This window comes from Leptosomus discolor, chromosome 1 (assembly GCF_034619465.1).
Source record: "Leptosomus discolor isolate bLepDis1 chromosome 1, bLepDis1.hap2, whole genome shotgun sequence".
Classification (NCBI taxonomy): domain Eukaryota; kingdom Metazoa; phylum Chordata; class Aves; order Leptosomiformes; family Leptosomidae; genus Leptosomus; species Leptosomus discolor.
Window position 1 is genome coordinate 124,674,422 of NC_141391.1, and position 23,882 is coordinate 124,698,303.

The 23,882-nt window shown below is 40.0% G+C and overlaps 1 protein-coding gene across 1 annotated transcript; it reads right to left on the bottom strand.

Annotated features, from left to right (window-relative positions):
- Nucleotides 1-274: 274 nt before the first annotated feature.
- Nucleotides 275-22,957, bottom strand: ADGRG7 (adhesion G protein-coupled receptor G7). The gene is made up of 16 exons (XM_086460512.1): nucleotides 22,852-22,957; nucleotides 21,441-21,572; nucleotides 20,561-20,670; nucleotides 16,693-16,848; nucleotides 16,080-16,171; nucleotides 15,637-15,755; nucleotides 15,439-15,552; nucleotides 13,586-13,746; nucleotides 11,972-12,121; nucleotides 10,558-10,670; nucleotides 8,421-8,785; nucleotides 6,974-7,055; nucleotides 5,847-6,008; nucleotides 4,670-4,826; nucleotides 3,367-3,456; nucleotides 275-379 (listed from the first exon to the last, which is right to left on the bottom strand). The coding sequence occupies exons 1-16, from the start codon at nucleotides 22,955-22,957 to the stop codon at nucleotides 275-277; spliced, it is 2,214 nt and encodes a 737-aa protein (XP_086316638.1).
- Nucleotides 22,958-23,882: the final 925 nt, after the last annotated feature.

The following is a 23,882-nucleotide window of genomic DNA, read 5'->3' on the forward strand; positions in this document are numbered from 1 at the left end:
TCCTTCCAGGCATTCACTGCTGCCCACCCCGCCCACCCCCCCCACACCCCCCCCCTTACGTTCAGGGCTTGTCCACCTGAGAGAGAAAAACATGTATATCTGAAGGTGGTTTCCTGAGTTTTCTCTATTAAAAATGCAAGAATGGACTCCTAAGGATGCCTCTCACAGAGCTGCTGGGAGGGGACCTTCTGTTACTCTGGGATATTTGAGATCTCTGCTGCCTTTCTGCATTTCTAAGTGAAGCTACACATGCCAGCGCATATGACAGATGTACCTATGCAGAGCTAAGTAAAGCACTGTAGTTATTTCCCAGAGTTAGAGATGCTTCTGAAAATACACCTTTTTCTTCTTGAAAAGCAAGGCTTCCAAATGGCAATTTCTGCCAGGACAAGAAAAAAGTCAGAGTTTGATTTTTGTATTTGACTTTGCTTAGAGCTTTGTCTCTGCTTAGAGGAGTGTAATAACAAGTCCAACAAGCAATAAGCAGGTGTTAGTCACACTGAAATGGAAGTGAAAAAAGCTGAATATGATACAAGTTTTTAGTTCTAAATATCTCCAGGAGGAGGAAGGGCATGGTTCAGGAGGCTTCTTTGATAAGTATTGGAAAATATTCAGAAATAATTTGGGCATTTTCAATGCAAAAAAAAAAAAATCATGTCTTCACTTTTAAAAATATAAAAAAGACATCTGGAAAATAGGACTTTTCCATCCATTACACTCTGCACTGCTCATACTTCATACCTTTGTACTGATGATTCAGTCCTTCTCCAATTCGTTTCTTTATCAATGCAGTGTTTCCAAAGTGTTAACAATAAGAAACTTTGTGATCCTTAAAGCCCACGTATCACAAAGAATACCAAAGTTCACTAAATTATTAAGATCAGTATATTCCACGTGTAGATAAAAGCTGAACTATTGTTCCTGTAATAATTAAGCAGACAACCTGAAAAAGATCGTTTTGCTTTGTTCTGTTTTTGAAATTCAAATTCCCTGGATAAAAAAAAAAAACATAAAATTTGTCATTTTCTGTGGTTTTTTTATACTGAAAATGTTTTCTGTTGGGTGAGATGTGCTTGGTGTTGGCTATAACAGCATCTTGTTATCATCTGAAGTACTTAGATACAAGATGTTTAATTTGATTAGTAGTAAGTCAACACTTTTCCAATTCAATACTTCAAATTCTTCTCAGGTTTTTTGCTTGGTTTTTTTGGTATAATATGGACACAATATATTTATTAGTTTTTTAAAAGATCTGTGTTCAAAATGAAATGGGATGTGCTTCAGAGAATGTTTTTGTTTGCAAGGAAAAAATATCAAAGACTAGAACATATTATCACTCATTTAAGGAGCTGTCCTCACAGTGCCTAGCTGTGTTTTAGAACACAATCAAATATCCTTCCTAAACCACACTGTAATTTCTAAAATACTCTTTCTTCAATGAAATTGAGAAAATTGAAAAAGGCAGGTATTGTACATTTAATTTACAAATAAAAAATGAATGCCTATAGAAATATAAACTTTCTGTCAAAAAAACCCCAACATTAATTACCTTTCCTAGATAACTTAATGACCTTCTCTGCCTTTTCTGGAGCAGTGGTGATGAACTTCAGCCTTGTATCTGATGTGACTGGTCTTTCTGGAGGCTTATCAATGCTAGAGAGCACTTATTTTCTGCTTCATAGAGCGAGCACGGATTTCTAAGACATGGAGATCTTTTCAGGACTGCCAAAACACTCGGATGAACACATTCAGAAAGTCTCTTGTACAATGCCCAGTGTATTCAGAGGTGCTATCCCTAAACGTTCAGCCATTGCATTTGATCATGCCCGTGACCTTATTTGGAGCAGCTTGGAAGTTTTGAAAACACGCAACATTAATTTTCAGAAAAAATGAAAGTGGGAGGTAGATCTGGCCGCACTTCTTAAACCAGATTATTTAAAATTCAGCATGATGTTCTTGTTTTATTAAAACCAGAGATGGCAAAACATGCAAATATATTTGTTCAGAGAACAGAATAAAGAAATTTTTTTAAATGTCCTGTCTAAATTTCTCAGGCTTTTTTTCTCACACAGGAGAGAATGGGATGAGTCAGTGTAAGTGATTCCCATTCGTTAGACAAGAACCTGCTACAGTGGGCCTTACTGCTTTGCTCACAGTCACAAAGTGGGAAGAGCTGCTGGCACACTTCATGCACTGCTTGTGCTCAAGCCACCATACACTTCCTCCTATCAAGGTGCTCTCCTCTCCCCTTACTCCTCACTTCAACATCCAGAAACTCTTCTTCTCTCTCCCTTCAGCATTGCTTTCAACGTTTTTTTGCTGAATAATACTATTAATAAAAGGTGGATGGAGAAGGAGGAGGGTTTATGTTTACTTGTTCAGAAACCGAACTCTTAACACCCAGGTCAAGGGACCCCCTCTTCCAATCTCCCCGTAAAGCCAAAGGGCAGAGAGACCAAGAGAAAGGAGCAGCCCAAGGTCGGAGCAGAGCTTGAAGCGCTCCAGCTGCTGTTCTAGTAACACCCATCTGCCTCCAAAAGTGAACATGCTGCCTATCACAGACTAATGCTGGGGGGTGATATGAGTGGGACCTGTGTTAAGTATTTATAAAGAATTTCTCTCCTAGCCTGTTCCTTCAAACATCTAATTTTTTTTTTTTCATTTCCTCGTATGAAAACAGAATATTTTGTCTAATTCCCATTTATAGTAAAGAAGTTTTAGCTGGGAAATTTAAAAGACCATGGTAAGATACAGATTTTCTTCTGTAAAGAGCAAGCCAACATACTATAGAAGTAGTAAGTAGGATCTGGACCCAGAGCCAACACGAACAGTGCTGTTTGTTCTTTATTTTTTGGTTTCTAATTAAATGGAAATTGTTCTTACAAAAGGGTGAGGAGAGCTACAGTGCATAGGCCAGGTAAACATGTTCAACATGCCTGAAAAATGAGAGTGGCATAAATAAAGCAACTTCAGTGCATCTACACTGTAATATAAAAGTGCAGTAACCTCAACTCCTTCCTCAGTGACATGCAGTACAAGTGGTATCGAGAGGATCTAGCACTGCATTGCTGCTTAACAGTCCCACAGGCTTGCTAGCGTGTGGTCCTGCTGTTGACTTACGATCTACTTCGAGCTACCTGTGGTTGGAGTAGTATGTCCATCATTCAAGATACCTGTGAGATCTACAAACCATGAGAAATGCAGGATTATATTTCACGTATTTACAGGTGTCTAGCTTCAGCTAGGGAAGGTAGACAAGGAAATATTCTCTGAAAAAGTCTGGATTGGTCTGAAAGTTTCCTGTGAATGTTTTGCAGGCTGTGAGTTTGAAACGTAGTAAGTTTTTGAATGCAGAGACAGTGGTACCTCTGGCACACAGAGAACAGGAAACACTTCGGAAACTTTTTTCTTGAAGATTGGTGATCTGAAAGTGTACAGAATACAAATCTGAAGTCCCTGTAGAGTAAATGAAAGTGTGAAGTTAATATTTTGCTGATAACACCAGAAAAGATGAATCAATATTAATTGACTTGAAAAACAACCACAAAACAATTTTCAATAACCACTAACAATGGCATTAATGCCTCAAAATGCAAGAAGTACTTTAAATAGGAAAATTATTCCATGTGACTATGGATTTGCAACTATAGTCGCCTCATTTGCACAGTGTAATGGATTAGCGAGCATGTCTCAGGATCATATTATTACCCTCTGCTGGACACGGTGAAGGTAAGACCTGCTTGAGCATGCTGTAAGCATTAAATGTGTCTGGTGTGCCCTATCAGCACTTCAATTAGACACACACAGAGGAAAGAAGGATTTCCAAATTTTTATACCTGTTCTTCTAAATTCTCATTTCAAGGATTAATCAGGAGCATCCTGGGTTTAAAAAAAAAAAAAAAAAAAAAAAAAAAGGCTCATGGTTTTAAACAGATGGACCTTTGTTCCCTCTTCATGATTTCAGTTTTGAATCATGGGTATAATCCATCCCTCAGTGTAGTAGTAATCACTTTAGGACTTTTTGCACAGAGAGTCTGCAGATCTGATCCCCGCTGGTGTACAGGCCCTCAGTTTTCAGGTGATCAAACTGATAGTAAAGAACTTAATATTTGGGGATGGGGGTTTTTCACATATTTCCAATTAGCTGTTTTGAGAAAATATTCAGTGGTGTAGTAATGAAGGATTCATCACTCCAAGTACTTCATATGCTCTATATGAATATAAAGCCAAGAGTCCAGCAGGACTGTGGGGGAAAAGTGAGGCAGGCTCTTTCCTGTAGGCTTTTATCCAGGATCACTGTGAAAGGTGTCAAGCCATGAAACTCTAGTGACTTCCCTGGGACTCTCTCCCACGGCTGATGAAGAAGCATTTTGCTGATACTCATTCTGAGTATAATTTTATACATGATTTGATGTAAGAGAAGCCACTCAGACAGGAAGGGCTTTTCAATATTAACCTTGAAATAAAATCCCACATTGATGTGCATAATGGGAAGAGTTTTACAAGTGACAGACCAGAAGGATCTCATCCCTTTCTGAACAAAAATTCTGAATCCCTGTAACTACTTTCCAACATGTTCCCAGGCTATACCAAGCTATAGAGCAAATAAATCCAACATATTTTTTTTCATTATCTCAATTATTAGTCTCAGATTTGCTAAATACTTTACCTGGGTCGCATTCAAAATGCAGAACAGATAGCTGAAAACAAGACTTGTTTCTTCATGACTTATTAACATGAGGTAGCCTATCGTCCAGGTGATTCCAAGCACTACCACTATAGAGATAGTGCCAAGCATCTTTTTCATAAATGAATCCTTTTTATTTCTAGAAACACAAAGAAAAAGAAAGTTATTAAATCTTTCTCTGTATCATTTAATATATTTTTGAGCTTCAAACTTTCTACTTTTTCAGGGCTATATTGCAAAGATGTGTTATTCAGGGGAGTTGACCACATAGACCTCCCTACATTTGTTTGATGTATCATCCAGAGAAGAAATCCAGAAAAAGAAATCTAACTAAGTTTATCATAATAATATGTAAAAATACATAATAATCATAATAAACCAAATACTGTTGGAGTATGTAGCTTGAATGTGTATCTTATACAAAAAAGTGAGGTTTACCAAGGCAACAAGAAGTGTTGAAAATTAGCATGTTAGCTACATAAGCTTTTTAGAATTATTATAACTTCAATCAAATGTGCTTAATTTTCAATAATAAGATTAAGCTGCCAGTGAAATTTGGGTATCAAGTTTCTCTCAAGCCTGAGGGGAGTCAGAAGTAAGGTATTTTGTTTGCTCCAACCATGAAAATTGTACATAAAAGGAGTGAAGAAATGGCACAAAGTTTTGTTAAACAGGTCAGTTCTCTCAGATTAAAAAAAATTAAAGCAATCCCCTTTTAAATAGTACAATGTACATTGTGGAGTTTGCGACACACAGCCTGTGACAATAAATGGAGTGTTGATGTAAAACTGAGCAAGTAAATCTGCTTCAAAGCCCCTAGGGAACTGGCCTGACATTCAGCTGTGCTGAGAAATTCGTAATTCTCATTTGGCTGGACCCAGGTCTGCTGTCATTTGTATGGTTTTAAGTTGGGGATAACCTCCATTGAAGTCGAGTGACACTGCAACCAAGAAATGGGGGGAAAAGCCTGAAATGTGTTCGTTTATACACACTTGAACAAAGTCTGATCCATTACAATGGAATTCATTTTCTGACTGCTTTAAGTATACATTTCTTTAAAACAAATGAAAAATCTGAGTTTGTGGCAAGAAAGTCTGAGCTGGTGACAAAAGACCAAGGAATACATTTACTGAAAGATCTGAGGAGTCCTATGTCTCACCTTGTCAAATTCTCGTTCTTCTTCCATATCACAGAGGCACTGATCTTGATGAAGATAATGATGTTAAACAGGAGTATGAATGCTACTGGCAAGAGGAATGACCACAACATAGGCTTTTGCACACTGAAGTTCTGATCTTGATCCAGTGCTGCAAGCCAGCAACTTTTAATACAAAGAGAGACCATTTCAAAAGACTTGTTAGACACGTTATTCAGAATACCAGAACAAAACAAAATAATATTCCACTTTTCATCCTGAAAAACCTCATAGGGCTTTCTAGGTGTTGTTAACCTATCTTTGAAAGGCAACTATTCCTTGAGAACTGAGGGCTTTCAGTCATGCTTCTCTTTCTCTGGGAAATGCAAAGTGATTTATCAAACAAACTGCATAGAGAAATATAATAAGATGCAATGTAGCTAACCAAACAGATATCTGTCCGCTATGTGCAAGTTTATCTTTAGAGTGTATATTATAACACAGCTAAAGAGTAATAGGGGAGACCTAATAGACAAAGGTTGAAACAAAAACAGGAGCAGGACAGGGTTATCCTGCAATAATCTTTACCTCTTTTTTTTTCGTTGTCAAATAATCTCCAGTTAGAAGTCAACAGTCCCTAAATGAGTATCATAAGATGGCCACCATGTGGAAGGGGGTTCTGAAAGAAGTCAGCCTTTGTTCTGCGTTATCCGCTATCACCAAGGTACATTGTAAGCCTGATAGCCTGCTTTGGTATGCGAATGCAGATACCAAAAACATAGGGTAAATAAGGATGTAGTTATGTTGGCCAGAAAGATTTTAAATGGGAGGATTAGGTTTAAGTACTGAAAGGCAGCTATGCACTTAAACGAAGGTCTTGAATTTCAGTTAGGCTAAGAGCGACCGCAGCATCTATTTAAAGTCACAGGGGATCTTGCAGGTGGATTCAAAGAAGATACGGATCCAGTACCCTAAATTTTTAGTGAGGAGAAACTGCAATTCCTATAGTGAATGTTTAGCTTGAATGAAGAGTTTTGTTTTTCTTTTAGATATACAAAATAGTATACCAACAATAAATCTAGAATTGTTTTAATAACAAGCCATCATAAAAGGTGTGGAATAGCAAGTGTTGTAATAATATGTGAACTTACAATTCTTCCTGTCGGTAGTTTAAAGCTTTTCCTTCTCTGTAAGTAGCTCCAAGTGTTGTTGCAACTACTACAGCGGGGATTCCTAATTGATAGTAGAGATATTAGCAATTTATTATTCAGTTGCATAGGCGTACCTCCCCTCCACACAAATAGCTTCTTGCCTTCTATAATCCATAGATTATAAGAGCTCTGTTTCATCTGCCTTGCACTAAATTGTGTGGCTTTTCTATAGCCTAGAGAAAAGGCAGGGCTGAGGGTTGTGAGCTCTGTTTTTCTGAGGACAGTGCATGCCCATGACTTGCTGATTTTTGCTATTAAAGAGCTTTAACACAGCTTCCAGAGACAACGCCAATGGTGTCTCCTGCCTACCTGTTTGTTAAGCGGAGCATCTGGGGGGGCAAGGAGCCTCCCGCCCAAGTTTTTATCTGAGAAATAGACACGCTTCTTAAAGTCTGTTCCTCCTTCAGCCCTAACAGAGATCTTCCAGACTGCCAAGTATTTGCTGTGCTCTCAAAGCAGATCTGAAAACCAGTGAGTCAGAATCATGCTGTTTTGGACATATGTAACTAGTCACAGGACACAGTGAAGAACCTAATGCTGTACTATCATGTGAATATACGTGGAGTGCAGTGACGCGTAGCCAGACAGCTATTGCTGAACATTTTCTGGCTTGCACATGCCGTTGAAATTCTATAAGTTTTCAAGGAATTGCCTCTACCTCCACCCGAATGCAAAACGTAATAATGAAACAATCAGGCTCTAAAACTGCTTGGTAGCTGCCGTCAGAAGCAACACACCACACAAGCTGAATACAGAAAGTGGAAAAGGCAGGTGTTCCTGTTCAGCGTATTAAAAGTTTCTTGAAGGAGGATGAGATTTTCACTTTACTTAGTGGGCATCAGTCTGCATTCTTCCGTCTTCCAAGTAGTTCCCTTTCAGCTTGCAGTCTCACTGCCTACTCCTGTACTGACTTAAGAACATGCTCTTTGCTTATCAATAAATAATATGTAACAAATAGTGTCAGTCATTCCTTGGTTTTGGATGTATGCAAGGCTCTGGCTGAGGACTCTCAGGGGTATCTAAATGAAAAATTTGAGTCCGTATATGCAATCACTGTTATCAGAAAGATTTTTTACTTAGTTGACAGAAACAGGTTCTTGAATGCTTGATTACCATGAAAATTTCTTCTGCACACAACCGCCCTATGTTGCTGTGGAGCAAGCTATCAGTTTCAGTGCCATATCAGGACCATGAAAACAAGCTTAGTTTACACCAATAGTGCAAATAGTAACAGGAGGTTATTTATTAAATCACATTGCAGATTTGAACCAGAGAGACGCTGATTATAATTGCTCTCTACTGATCTCCTATCTTTACAACTCTCTGTGACTGTATTATGTTCTGATACTTTGGTAAAAGTTGCCATGTATGTGACTTTTAATCTTACCCCATCCGATCACTGACATGGTTACAAGGAAGTGTCCAGGCAGGGGCTTCATGGCTCTAAGCAGCAATAAGTACAACTGTGCTGAATTGAGTGCTGTCCACATAAATGTCGTCAACAAAAAATAGTGCAGTAGGACAGCCACGGCCGTACACCAGGAGTCTGCGGGAGGATCTACTATGTCAGATGGGAGTAAGGTGTTGCTGGCAGTATCATAAGGAAGATATTGCTGGTAGTAGTTGGTGGTATTGCTGCTGTGATTCCTGGCATTTTGGTTTTCAATTCCAGAGATGAAGATGATGTTAAAGATGAGCATAGAGAAACAGAGACTCACTAATATCCACGTTACAGATGACTTCCGAGTTTTTCTATTGGTAGGAATATATTTAGAAGAAAAAAGTAGAGCAAAATAAGAAAAATAGTAAAATACTTCCTCATTTCCTTTGATATTAAAAGCAAACTAGAGTATGCAGTCTTTAATACAGAGGGGAAACTTGTCTGTAGAATTCTATACCATCATTACTCTCAGACAACTTACCAAATCCATCAGTTCTGTCTGATTTCAACTAGGACAGAGAATACTCAGCGCCTTTTAGGACTGGGCCTTTTCCAGCAGTTGGGAGTCATTTTCTTTTTTTTTCCACTCCGCTCTTTTTAGAATCCTTTTCTTCAGTGTTAAAAAGTGAAATAGCATACGACAAGTATTTCTAAACACTCTTCAAGGTACAAGAGAATAATAAAACTCCACTTCCAAATGCTATCTTATAAATGCAGTTAAAAGGCAGAGTCTGGAAACGCCTGCAATCTTAAATACGGTGACCTTGATGGAATTGCTCCAAATTTATATTAGTGCAAGCAGGATGAGAAACATGCATTCATCTATGATAACTACAACTCTGTTGGCATGACTTTGCTCTTCATTCAAGAGGGAATCACATGACACCATTAATCACATGGCATCCATCAAGGAAGTTTGCTGCAATTGTATTTGAAGTAAGTCACTCACAATAAAACTGAAACACAAGCAGTGAACATAACCTACATTGCTGTATAATCACGGTGCTTTGAAATCATCTGTCCTCTACAGACATTTTATAAACAGGAGGCAACAGAGTATAGAAACTATCAAATAGGCAACAGAAAAGAAGTAACATTTAAATAGGATAACAAGAAGAGAACCTGAGGAAGAGCATATATGCTTCTACGTGAATGCCAAAAATCTAAGCGATAAAACAGTGGGCTGAAATGACTAGCTTTAAATGAAGACACCAACCTAACAGACATATTGATATATGGCTAGAAGAAAGATAACTGATTAGACATTATAATACTAGGGCACATGGCATACAGGAAAATAAAAAGAAGGTCAGGCTGGTGGTAGAATACCTCTGTACATTATTAAAGGCTAGTATTAAGTGAGAGTAATGAACTAAACACCTCAACATGTAGCATGGACCAGTGTAGCAATAATACAGTGCTGGGTCCGTGTTGTCAACTACCTGGCCAGACCCTTCAGCAAGGCAGCAGGAGACATGAAATGCAACAGAAACCGCCCTTACTCCGTGTAGATGAGACAAATGTCACTCTGAGACATTACCCAGAGATTAGACATGGTGATGGGAGCCCATGGTAAAAGAACCAACCTTTTGGTCCTCAGTAGTACACACTGCCTGCTTTGTTATCTTATAGCTGGTGAGCTGCCCTGTCAAAGTGATGGAAAGATTTTTCTTGTCAGCGGCCGTGCCCAATGTTTCCGATGAAAGGCTTGGCCTTTTACCATTCTGGGCTCTTCCATACTCTTTCATACAATCATTTCTTTTCAAAGCTCACAGTTTTGAAGGTGGATTTATTGAATAATAATCATATATGTATATACCCTCATATTAAAAGATTAACATTAACAGAAAGGTTAAAGTTTCAGCTAGGTGAATGGTATGGCTGAGACATCACGTGTCTTCACTTTAACCGGTAAGCCACACTTACTTCCCAAGCTATGCTACATGCCACATGATTAGCTTTTTTTTTTAATATTATTTGCTGATCAATAATATTGCAATATGTTCTAAACTGGCTTCTTTCTTTGTTTTCCTCAAATTACATACAGAGTACAATACTTGCAGTTTTACATCTTCACTCTTACCTAGTGAATATTTGAAACAAAATGGTAATGACCAGACCAGCCATGGACAATCCAACACCTATGTAAGAAATATACTCCAAAGGCTTCGCATATTTATATTTGATCTGAAAGGCCTAGAAAACAAATTTTCTCAGTTATAAGATGAGAAAGTGTAAATTTCTTTCTAAAATATGTGTTTCTACTTGAACATAGAAACAATGTTTTAGTAAAGTTATGGCTGTTGCTAGCCACTGCCAAAGTTTTCAGATCACGCAAAATTATTCTGGACCTCAAAGCTTGTGAAGAACTCCAAGAAGAGACTTAACAATGTCAATCAAATATTTAGCAAAATAGCAGATTAAATTATTCATAGAAAATGCAAGGTAACACAGACTGGAAAAAGCAGATTTGACTTTTTGTACTGATGTGCATTCTGAATTTTGGCTTCTGAGGGTAAGGTCTAGGATAAGATGTTACGAAGAATTACAAATCAAAACCAGTCTTTGTTTGTATATGACAACAATGCAGCAAGTAAATGTAAATGTATTCAGTGAAACAGAAAATACTGTTGTCTTTGTATAAAAGGATGGGAGTCTTCTGTAGAATATAGTCATTTTGTGCAATAAGGACATGCATAGGATAAAGGGAAACACAGAAACAAGTAAATATTACAAATATGGAAATGCTGTTGTATGAAGACAGAATAAAAAGAAATTCTGAAATCCTATCACTGCTGAAGTCAGTGACCACAGATACGTGATTTTACCCAGGGAGTGTTTTGTTTAGAGAAGCTGAAACAAATACTTGAAAGAGTAACAAATGTCAGAGACAGACAGTCGTTCCTAAATAGCCCTGTTAGTACAAGAGGGCAATATCTAGAACTTAATGGTAGCAGGCTTAGTATTTACAGAGTGATTGCTTTTTATAAGCATTTAAATAAAGGAAGTACTTAATGCTAAGTACCTTGGGTTATTTACCCAGCACAAGGCAGTGCCACAGCTAGCCCCAATCACAAGCTATTTTACTGTTCATCTTGGGGCACTTGGGCTTTAGACATACACTCATTAAACAACCAGCTGCAGCAATGGAGGTGGAGAGATGGAGGCTACTACAGCTGAGCAAGGGGGACGACTTGCGCCAGCCCTTCCCTGCTGCTGGGGTGCACAGGCAGGTGGGCACAGCCACAATTTGTGTCAGAGGAAGCCGAGACTCGCCAATACGTTTGGCTTTCCAGCAGCCTGGGGACAACTCGCACGTTTTCTGCCAGATCTGCCACAGGTCAGAAACAAGTACATGGGGACATCTTAAACTCCCGTGCCTTCTATCTCAGCATGCCTACACCCTTACGTTGGCATGCTGGTCTTACAGTTGAAAACAACCAAAGAAATGAAAAAAACCCCAACCTCTTCTCATTCAAGAAAGGACAACACCCTACCATCAGGACGGCAAAATTAGTAGTGTGATTACACCTGCATCTCAAGAACTGGTCTCTTCCTTTTGCACAGCCGGCGGTGCTCCAGTCGTTGACAGTGTAGTCCCAAAAGACACAGGCATGATCACGCAGCTGCAGTTCGGATGTGTTGTACTATGGATTGGGATTGCAAGGACAAAAAGTGGCTACAGAAACATAAACAGGTATGCACCAGCAAATGGCATGTACTGACAAACATCCTCTGAAAGGGAAGCTGACAGCTACTAAGTGGTTTATGGGGTTTCCAGTAAACCTTATGAACGGTATCAATAACAGCACGAATTGGCATTTTGAACTTACTTTGTGTGCCTTTCTCAGTCAAGATTGCCAACGAAATTACAAATTTCTGTGAATTATTCTGGTGATTACGGTTTAGATGCACATTGACCAGGCATTAAACAATTGCCAAATGAATTCTGCATAAGCCAAACAACAGCTTTCAGATATTAGTAGCATTAAATTACTGCCAGCCAGAGCTGTATCCACACTGTAACAGGAAGCAAACAATGATAAATGCCGTTAACCATCCCCTCCCCTCCTGCAGCACAGTAGTGGTTGTGCAGTCTACATGCAATTGTTTTCGGATTACATACTTCTGTAGGGTACTGCAATTAGAAGTGCTTTTTAATACGCAACGGGCAGCTTGAAGTGCAAATAAGTAGTGAAAGCAACTATTCACAGTACTAGGTAGCTCAATTAAAAGTGAGGAATAAAACTAGGAGTAAAAAAATAAATTATAGGTTTGTTTCAGTGTTTTCCTTATAAATTACATATGTTTCCCAGACCACTTAACTGTATGGATCCATGATGATGATTACTGATCTATCATATGTGTGTATTTGAGCTTAAAACCTTTGTTAAATATTGTAATAAGCAGCGAACTACTGGTTTCTGGAGAAACTATGCTAAATATGAGTACATGTTATCTAAAAATTGAGTTATTTGGGCAAATGGGCACTCACATAGATCATTTACTGCAAGGAAGCAATAACGTTTGGAATCAATTCCTGGGGGAGGAAGTCAAAACATAACACACACAGTGATTTTAACTGTAAGCAGGAGTTAAAAGATAGTATGAAAAATGAACACTTCCCACATTAGTAGGTGTATTGGGCTATGCCAGTCATGTTTACATTTTCTTGTTTTCAAAAAATTTGATAGTCTTCAAGAAAGAAAAATTGCCCTCCAGGGACCTGGCTTTTTTCGTTCTTGGCTTAGGACTAATCTACCCTGGGAGAAATCCACTCTGGTATACCTAAAACCTTCTATGGAATGCAGTTTTGCTGGCAGACATCCTAGTTTAGCAGTACTGAGTCAGTAACATCAGGTGTTAAATACGAAAGTTGAAAAATGCCTCAGTAACTAACATAATATTTCTATGCTGCATTAACTAAATACCCTTCAGTTATGTCACCTATACATCCCACAAATTCTCTCAACCGCTTATTGTCAGAAATCAAGGCAGTATGCAAAAAAGCCCCTCTGCTTGAGTCTCTGTCTCTAAGTCCTGAAAACAGGTAGTAGGGCAAGGGCAGTTTCTGGTTCACACTGAACATGGCATTTCTTACGAAGGCTTACCTTGGGACTGAAGGCTATTTCAACACTGCTGGTTCTTCCACCGTCAAGGTTGCCAGAGACAATTTGTTTAGAGAAACTACTGCGACTCTGATAAATTCTTGACTGGAAAAGTTTGTCATTTTGATACAGGACAAAGCCAGCTCTTCCATTGTCTGATGAACCTTCATGACGCAAACAGAAAAGTAGGTATGGATGACAGCAGATATCAGAGCAGCTGTTGCCTTTGAAGAAGCCTACGCTATGCTGTTTTGCACATCCAGTATTTACAGCAGATTTTTGTTTAGATATTCATTTAGAATCCATTTAAGAAGTAAAGAATAGCTTCTCTTCCTATGAAACTCAAGAGAGTCATCTTCAATTTTTGCTGTGGTGGAGTGTGAAAATAATTACTACCCTTCTCTTAATGTAATTTCTGGGGAAAAATACTGGTAATGAGGAAAATAATATCCTAAATCTTAGTACGTACACACACTCCAACTGGCCAGGCTTTTAATAACACTAAATAAGACATAGTAACACCAGGGACATTTACAGTTAGTAGTAAGTCAGAGGATAAAATAGGTTGGCTGCACTTCTGCCTTCAGATCCAATGTTTTGACTCTGTTTCTTTTGGACTCTTCTACCAAATTAGAGGTTTCATTTAAGCAATTTAAATAACTAGTCTTCATTGCTGCTTAAGTGAGGAAGCAAAAATCCTGGTTTATATAATGGATTTTGTTCTTGATTTTGTACTTTTTAGTTAAGATCAAGAGAGACTGATTTATCTTTCTCTGATTTGATCATCAAGAGAGAGTAATGTAACTTTGTATCTACAAAATGTCACAATTGTGCATTTAATAATGAAGAATTTTTTTTTTTTTTGAGAAAAGCTGTGCGTTCAATCTAGCTCTCGAGGGAAGTGTTATGATACACAGGCGTTATGATAAAGGCTTTAATTACATGGTCACACTGTTTTTCCACAGGATTGTTGTCTGAAACAGTGAACAGAAAGGACAGTGACCAATTAATGAGCTATTCAGTGGTTTCTTTGTTGGCATTGCTGGGTGTGTGAGGCTACCCGATTTGTCTCTTGGAGTCTTTTCTAACCCTGGTGAGAGGACTAAATTATGCATTTCCCTGTGGGCTTGAATACGAATTAAGTTCAGTATTATGAAGTCTAAGTAATAGACTAAGTGTAAGACACTCTTGTGCTGTGATGCCTTCATGTTACTGTCTCTGTACAGAGGGACTGAGGAGAAGTCTGCTGGTTTCAGGTGCCCAGTCTGAACCTCTTGTGATTATGAGCATGTCATAGAAGAGCACAGGTTCAAAGCTCAGCTCCTTCACACCCACCACCTTCTGCAGCAAATGAAAAAAAGGAACTATAAGCTTTTTTTTTTTTCTCCTAGGCAACACTAATTTATCCTCTGAGCACTGCAGAGTGTAATGGACATCTGGAAAAATCCCATGTGACCGTGCCATTGAAGACTATCCCAATATGTAGCTGTGAGGATGCGTATGTCCTGGCTGACACCTGACAGTGGCAGTAATTTTGGTTGAATTTTAGTTGATGTCTTTGGATTTCAGGCAAAGTACTTTTGTACTAGGTCTTGATCTTGATGTCTGGAGAGGTATGGTCAAAGATTCATTACATTCTCAATTTTAGAAAACAAAACAAAACAATTGAAAAAGTCCTGAACACCAAAAGCATTCTGGCCATTACGGGTGCACGTGCATTAATCTATAAATAATATTATCCAACTCATTTGACATGCATTTCTTGTACCACTGTATGGCATCGGCATGCATAAAAAACTAACATGTAATTGTTTATATTTTCCCAGGTGCAGTTTTCAGTAGGTGAAAGAACTTACTATTATTTATAATGTTGATCAGTATCTGAACTTCAGTACTGAGGTCACCAATAAGCCCAGGGACATTGTCTTGTGTTTCTAGTTTTGTTGGCTGATAATATCCCAGTGCTGTATCTGCAAAAATTAGCAGTGGATGCATTAGGATTTATGGTACCTACAGCCTTGTCCAGGTAAATCCAACACCACACACAAACTTACCTCTCTGTGCTGAAAACAGAATAGTAGAGGACGTTAATTTCAGTGGAGCAGACTGGATTGCAACATTGGGCTGCGAGATGTTGCCAGTCAAAGAGAATTCCTCCATTGTTTTTGTGAGGCTGCATTGAAATAATGTGTGGGATAAAAGTTACCATTATTTGTTAGTATATGGCTACAAGTTCAGTTTCTGAGCTTCCTCTCTGATTTGGTTCTCCAGCAAGAACTTCTTCTCATTCCCTATCCTCATTCTTTCTCCAAAGCAGAAGAATCCAACCAAAACAGTTTATGTTGGTATAAATCTACTGAATCAATGAAATTACCTATTGGAGTTGAACAGTAAAAGTGTTTTCACTTGTCCATGAAACACTTTCATCCAGAAAAAGAAGGGAAAATGCAGATTACTACATCTAAAAAAAAAAAAAAATGGCCAAAACTAAAGTTACCTTGTTGTAACATTGACAAGATTATTGTGTCTGAATTCTGCTTCGTTGGCGTCCAAGAGTTGACTCACTGTAGCCATTACTGCCACAGATGCCTGAGACATGCAGAAAAAAAGGCAATATTGGAATACAATTGAAATAGATCACTCTGTGTGCTACGTAGTGGATGAGCAAAGTAAGAACACTTAATAAGCATTGCTTGAAAGTGCACACAGCAGAGTAAACAAAGTACAGGATGCCATTTGAGACAACACAAGCTTTGCACCAATGGGTTCCTAAATACCACACTTTTATTAATTTAGACGATAAGGATTACATGATTAACTTAAACATCGAATGACGCTCATATTAGAATTTCAGATATATGTAAATCTGAACAGCTGATAAGAAACAAATTTACATGCAGCTCTGAGAACTGACCCACCAGTAATTCCACAAGTATGCACCCAAGGCCACTTAAATAACTCTGCTAAATGGCGAAATTAATGCATTTGGTTGTGATGTTATGTACAGTTAAGAGGAAGGAGAGTGTTCCTTCTGCCGGTAGAGGGGGAACAGAATTGATATCCCAAATATCAAGCCACAAAAGTCTTACTTTAGTCTTAATAAGTCTCACCTGAAAGTCTTCTGAAACATTTGACTTTTTGAGAATCTGCACTACAATGTTTGCAGCGGCAGAGATGTTCTGTGTGGTCAGTTGGTCTGGCATGGAGGTGAGGATTTGAGTGCTACTTGCAATAGCTGAAACATTGCTGGAGTCTGCAGTTTCAACCTGTTAGGAAAATGCCATTCAACAGAAAGAAAATGAGAAAAGGAAAAAGAGTCATCACTTTTATAACATTTTCACATAAAATCAAAATAAATAAGTAATTGGTGGTCTAAATTGTTTCTGTTCATGTCAAGCATGTAGCATGTGCAACTTGTGCCTAGGGGATGATTTCATGGACTCACAGAGTAGCTTGAGTTGGAAGCGGGGCCCTGGAAGTCCCCTAGCCCAGCAAGGCTGGCTGAGACCAGGCTGCACAAGGGCTTAGTTTGAATATCCGCAACCTCCCTCAGAAACCTTCTTGTGTTTGACCAGCATCACGGGGAAAAATTTTCTCTTATCTAATTAGAATTTCTCATGTTGCCACTTGTCTCGGTTGCTGCTCGTCCTCAAACTGTATACCTCAAAGAAGAGGCTGGCCCTATTGTTCTGCACACCTTGCCATAACGTAGCTGTAGACAGCAGCGGGACCTCCCCTTTGTCTTGGGGTCATTGAGCTTCAGAGTCTATAAACTTCTGTACACCTTTCACTATTCCTTAAATAACCAGAACAGGATTTTTTGAAGAGCCATTAGAGGAACTTGAGAAATGTCATCCAGAATAATCGTGCTTCTGAACACAGTGCTCGTAACCTGCACCGAGAACATTAACCTCACTTCAGTACATTGTATATAGCGTCAGCTTGGAATAAATGTAGAAGAAAACAAAGGAAACATTCTGGTGCTGGAGATACTAATAAGAGTTGCTAAAACCACCGGTTAGGTCCCGTTTGAGTTAGCACTTAATGTGTAGAGCATAAATGTCTGTAGTATCTTAAGAGTCTAAACACAAAAAAAAAGATGAGGCAGTAGCTGTATGTTATATGAAGGTATAGCTACGTAACAATAAGACTTAAAGAGACAGAAAATCTGCTAATCATCAGGAGAGTTTCCTTTATAGGCCATAGTGACCAACTGAACAGCATATCAAGTCCTCCCTTTTCTAGTCCAGTCAATGAATAGCTTAAGTGAATAGCTTCGATAACTGAATTGTTCTCAAATTGTTTATATTGGGAAGCTACCAAAATGAAGATTAATTCAATCATGAAGCTTTGAAGTATTTATAAAGCTTGAAATGGTAGGAAAGAAAGGTGAATATGTTGCATAGGGAGGAATGAAATTTGCGTTTATTATTATTGGAGATTATATTATTTGACTTGAAAACATCTCTCATATGCACCCCGATTTAAAAGGAATAACATCCTTTTAAACCTGGGCTCCGGATCGCTAGCATGACCGCCTCCCTCCTATTTCCAGCGTGCACCTTGACACCCAGAGCTACCCCAGGCTCACTAGGTGGCAGCACGGCACCGCAACGCCTGACGAACCCCGCATTACCGATGCCAGCAGAATGACCTTATGTTGCAACCTCATGGTGTATCTTACTAGCATTAGAAATGGATACTACTAATATTATACTTTACTTTAGAGAAGATTTGACATTTGAACCATTTAGTGAAGGATATGTACTGGGAAAATATAATACTGAGCTCAAGGGTTTCCTGTCAAAGTATCCAGGCAGGTGAAGCTTATGTTGAAAGTACAACAGTAAAGCAAAAATGCATGATGAGAGGGACTTCTTTTATTTAAAGGGACTGTAGCTGATTTATTTTCTTTTTCTTTTTTTTTTTTTTTTTTTTTTCCAACTGGGACTAGTGATAAGGAAACAAAGCACAGAAGCAGAAGAAGAGAAGCAGTCACTGTAATGTGCTTAGCCATGTTCAGCTCTCCATATTTTGTAGATATGGCAAAGCTAAGCCTTGAAGCAAGGCTTAGAGGTTTATGAATTTTATCAGGAAGAGTTTGTCATCCATACAAGAGAGACTGAATTGGAATTCTTGAGGGACAGAAGTGTTTCTTCTGTGTTCAGCGGATCACAGGACTGAATGGAAAGTCTTTGCTCTTAATCCTTCCTGACATGTCAGTGTCAGCATCACTTCATTCCCTCATGCCAATCTTCTCCAAATCCATTCCACTTTCTCTCTGATTTGGTATCCTGGTTTGGCATTGCCTCCATTCAGAGGTGTTTGCTGTGAAACGGGAACCTGACTGAGGAAACTGCAGGCCAGTTAAGAAATATAGATTCATAGAATCATAGAACCATTTAGGTTGGAAAAGACCTTTAAGATCATCAGGTTCAACCATTATCCTAAGACTGCCAAGCCCACCACTAAACCATGTCCCTAAGCACCACATCTATATGTCTTTTGAACACCTCCAAGGATGGTGACTCCTGTTCTAATGTCTAACCACTCTTTCAGTAAAGAAATTATTCCTAATATCCAATCTAAATCTCCCCTGGTGCAGCTTGAGGCCGTTACCTCTTGTCCCGTCATTAGTTACTTGGGAGAAGAGACCAACACAGGCCTCACTACAACTACCTTTTAGGTAGTTGTAGAGAGCAATAAGGTCTCCTCTCAGCCTCCTCTTCACTAGGCTAAACAATCCCAGTTCCCTCAGCTGCTCCTCATAAGACCTGTTCTCCAGACCCCTCACCAGCTTCATCGCCCTTCTCTGCACACGCTCCAGCACCTCAGCATCTTTCCTATACTGTGGTGCCCAGAACTGGACACAATACTCAAGGTGTGGTCTCACCAGTACTGAGTAGAGGGGCACGATCACCTCCCTACTCCTGCTGGTCACACTGTTTCTGATACAGGCCAGGATGCTGTTGGCCTTCTTGGCCACCTGGGCACACTGCCGGCTCATGTCCAGCCGGCTATCAACCAGCACCCCCAGGTCTTTTTCTGCTGGGCAGCTCTCCAGCCACTCATCCCCAAGCCTGTAGTTCTGCATGGGGTTGTTGTGACCCAAGTGCAGGACCCAGCACTTGGGCTTGTTAAACTTCATACAATTGATCTCAGCCCATCGATCCAGCCTGTCCAGATCTCTCTGCAGAGCCTCTCTACCCTCAAGCACATCAACACTTCCACTTAATTTTGTGTCACCTGCGAACTTGCTCAGGATGCACTCGATCCCCTCATCCAGATCGTTGATAAAAATGTTAAGCAAGACCAGCCCAAATACTGAGCCCTGGGGAACACTGCTATGACCGGTTGCCAACTGGATTTAACTCCATTTACCACGAGTCTCTGGGCTCGGCCATCCAGCCAGTTTCTAACCCAGCGTGTCTAAGCCACGAGCCGACAGCTTGTCCAATAGGATGCTGTGGGAGACTGTCCAATGCCTTGCTGAAGTCCAGGTAGACAACATCCACAGCTTTTCCCTCATCCAATAGGCGGGTCACCTGATCATAGAAGGAGATCAGATTGGTCAAACAGGACCTGCCTTTCATGAACCCATGCTGGCTGGGCCTGATTCCCTGGATGTCCTGCACTTGCTGTGTGAGCGCATCCGAGATGAACTGCTCCATAATCTTGCCTGGTACCAAGGTTAGGCTGACAGGCCTGTAGTTCCCTCGGATGCTATGAAATGGGATGCTGCGTTCAGGTAAAACCAAGTGAAATAAAATAATTACAGCTGGAAATTCAGGCCGTTTGCAAAGCAGGCACATGCCAAGAATGCCACTGAAAAAGGCTTCGGTCATTCATTTGACTTTCTGTGAAGTTTTAAGAAATGTAACATATATGTATTTCCTGCCTCAATTTCCCACCACTTTTTTTTTTTTCTTGGGATGTTGCAGAATCTCAGACACTGTTTAAAGGATAATTTCAGATTACCTGTGATGCTAGGGAGTCCAGGTTTTCATTACAATTCAGAATTTGGAGGGGTTCTAAAATAGGAGTTCTGCCTTCTCTGGAGCACATCCGGATTGCTATAGAAGTGTTACCTGTAATTTAGTAAAAGCAGAAATATACACATTTAGTACAGAAGTACTCACTCACACACACATGACCTCATGGGGAATTAAAACTATACTGTGGGTGTGGCACCCTATCCAGTGTTATTTTCTGTTTGCGTGTAAAATATTTGTCTTTCAGTGTTACAAGTGACCATCAATTATTTAACTAGTTATTGTTGTTTTTAGAACATGTGTTTTATACTCATATACACAATCTTGTCAGAGTGGCTGACGTTATTCATGTGAAATTCAGATAGGTTTAGTTATGCTAGAGCTGCAGAAACACATCTCTTAAATGAGAGGCACACGCATCAGCTCTGAGATGTCAGAGAGACTTTTTATGACATCCTGAAAAACAGTTTATGTGTTGTGAAAGAAATGCGAAGGGCACATGGAGCAGCTGTGCAACACTTACTCCTCTACAAGGTCTCTGAAAGCTGAGACAGATTATGGAAACACAGCTGATGGAAAGCATCCTGAATCCTAATGCTAAATAGCATAGATTCTTTTTCTATCAAAAGGCTGTTCAGGAGTAGTTACTGACTCTCTGTCCAGGCATGTATACAACTCAGCGTGCACACCTTAAGTTCTCTGCATTTCAGGTAGAAATTTGTGTGGAAAGGTTTGCGCTCCTGCTGCCTGAGCTGTGCAGTTCTGGCTTCAAACACCGACATCTCACCTGGTCTAATAATCTGACATCTTTCACAAACCTAACATTTACTTCTGGGAAGTAGAAGTGAAAGGAAAGAAATACATACCATTCACAGTATCAGGTTCACATTTTTCTTTGGAGTTGCCATATTTGCCCACTATAATCCGTTCAAAAGTAAGGGTTTTTATAATGCCTTCAGAAATATTTACTGTGCAAGTACTAGCTTCACAGAAATTAACTGCACAGAAGGAAAAAAAAGACATATCCAGATAAAATATTTTAGTATGAGGACCAATTTTCAAAAATAAAATAGTATTGAGACAATAGAAGCTCATTGAATCTTTTGCAATTGGGTAAATCTTGTTTAAACACAAGCTGCTGAACTTCTACAAGTGATATTTATTAAGTCACTGAAACCCTGAAAGCCCATACTTTTTGTTATATCTCCTCTTTTCACTGCCTTGGTCCCGGAAAATTTGTAAAAGATTATAAAGCTTCACTTCCAGCATCTTGTTACTCAGGCAGAAATCAGATTTGGTAACCTAATGCCACGGAGCACAGCAGGGAGCAAAAATACATGTTTGCTCCAAATGGGGTTTGGACGATTAATGGGAGACAGTCCTCTGGTGACTTTGAACCCTGATGGGTTTAATGCTGTTTCTGGCGTCAGAAGTCACTGCCCTGCTTCCTGCTGGAACAGGATGGGGTGGCCACCCCAAACCCTGTGCCTTGTCTAAGCACCTGGTACTGCCTATGTCTAAGGTGAGATGATGAGCTCAGTGGACCCATGGCCTGACCCAGTACAGCGGCCTATTACATTCTCATGTCATACCACTATAACTTAACACAAATTTACCTTGCAATGTTGCAGACACTTGAAAAAAATAGTGCAGCGCACAGGCAGAAAATTTTTGCTCAGTCTTAGGACTTGCAACATCCTGGTTTTGCTAAGTTTCACTAATTCAGACCACAATTCAGCTGACTGTGTCCCATTAACAGGACTGCATCAAAGAAGCATACTTATGGTCAAGGTCCTGAGGGGAGCTCAGGAGACCTGGAGTGTTCTCTGTGTTCTGGCATGGACTTCCTTGCCAAGTCACATACCTTTCTATGGGTCTTGTTTTCTGTAGAGTCTCGGTTTCCCATGACACAATGATACTGTCCTTCTATAGAAATGGTTATGAACAAATAAGGATGCATGATCCTGCGAAGATTATGTCTGCCTTATAGCACTGTGCCTCAACCTCACTTGCCAGGATGTGATTAGCAGGGCGAGGTGTCTCAAGAACATGAGGTAGCAGGAACCTCTGGAGGGCATCTAGGCAAAACAGGGGCTCCACATCCTCACTGCGAAACATGTTCCAGTGACACCCTGTCTTTCTAACCAAAACATTTCTCTTCATGCTCAATCTCAGCCTCTCAAATTGCAGTTTATGACTGCTGACCCTTGCTTTACCTTCTGGTGCTACTGCAAAGAGTTTGAATTCAATGGTCTTTCCAACTCCCACTCAGTCAGCTGGAGGCTGCTGTTAGCTCTGCCCTCAGCCTCCTCTGCACTACACTGAACAAGCCCAGCTCCTTCAGATGCTCCCTGTAGACCACCTGCCCTATGCCCCTCGCCATCCTCACCGCATCCTGCTGGACCCTCTCCAGATTTTTCAAGTCCTTTTAGCCTGGGGTGCAGGTGGCAAAACTGAGCTTGTATTTCCCAGTGGTGCCTCACCAATGCCAGGAAGGGGAGGGTAATAGTGTCCGTCAGTCTATCTCCCTCCACATAGCACAGCTGCTGTGCCTTGTTTGCAATGAACACGTACTGTTGGCTCATATCGAACCTGGCATCCCACATCACTCCCAGGTACTTTCCAGCAGGCCTGCTCCTCAGCCAGCAAGTTCTTGGTCTGTACCAATGTCCCTGGCACAGAGATCAGCACTTGTCCTTGTTGGACCCTGTGAGGTTTCTGTTGGCATGATCCTCAGGTTTCTCAAGGTTCTTCTGCATTGAAGCTGTGCTATTAACTCCGTCAACAATACCTTCGCCCTGCCCCGAGTTTAGCCCCAAGTTTAGTATTGTCTGCAGATTTGCTGAAAGGGCATGATATATTGTCATTCAGGTTTTCGATGAAGGCGTTAAATGATACTGGGTCTAGTATCAAGGAGCAAGTTACTGTGTTTTTACAATATTCCAATCAGGTCACTGATCACTACCCTTCGAGCTTGGCTCTTGAGTTAATTTTCTACCCACATAACGGTTCATGCACCCAACCCATACGTCTCCACCTACAGAATAAGAACGCTGAGGGAGATGGTGTCCAAGACATCTCTAAGCCCCAAATACATTTAATCTGTTGCTCTTCTGTTGTCTACGTAGCCAGTTATTTAATACAAAAGGCAATCGCGTTGGTCAGACATGATTTGCCCTTTGTAAATCCATGCTGTTCCTTATCTCCTTGTCCACATGCATGGAAATAGACTCCAAGAGGACGTGCTCCATAATACTTCTAGGGCCTGAGGTAAGCCTAACTGCCTTATGATTCCCCCATTCCTCCTT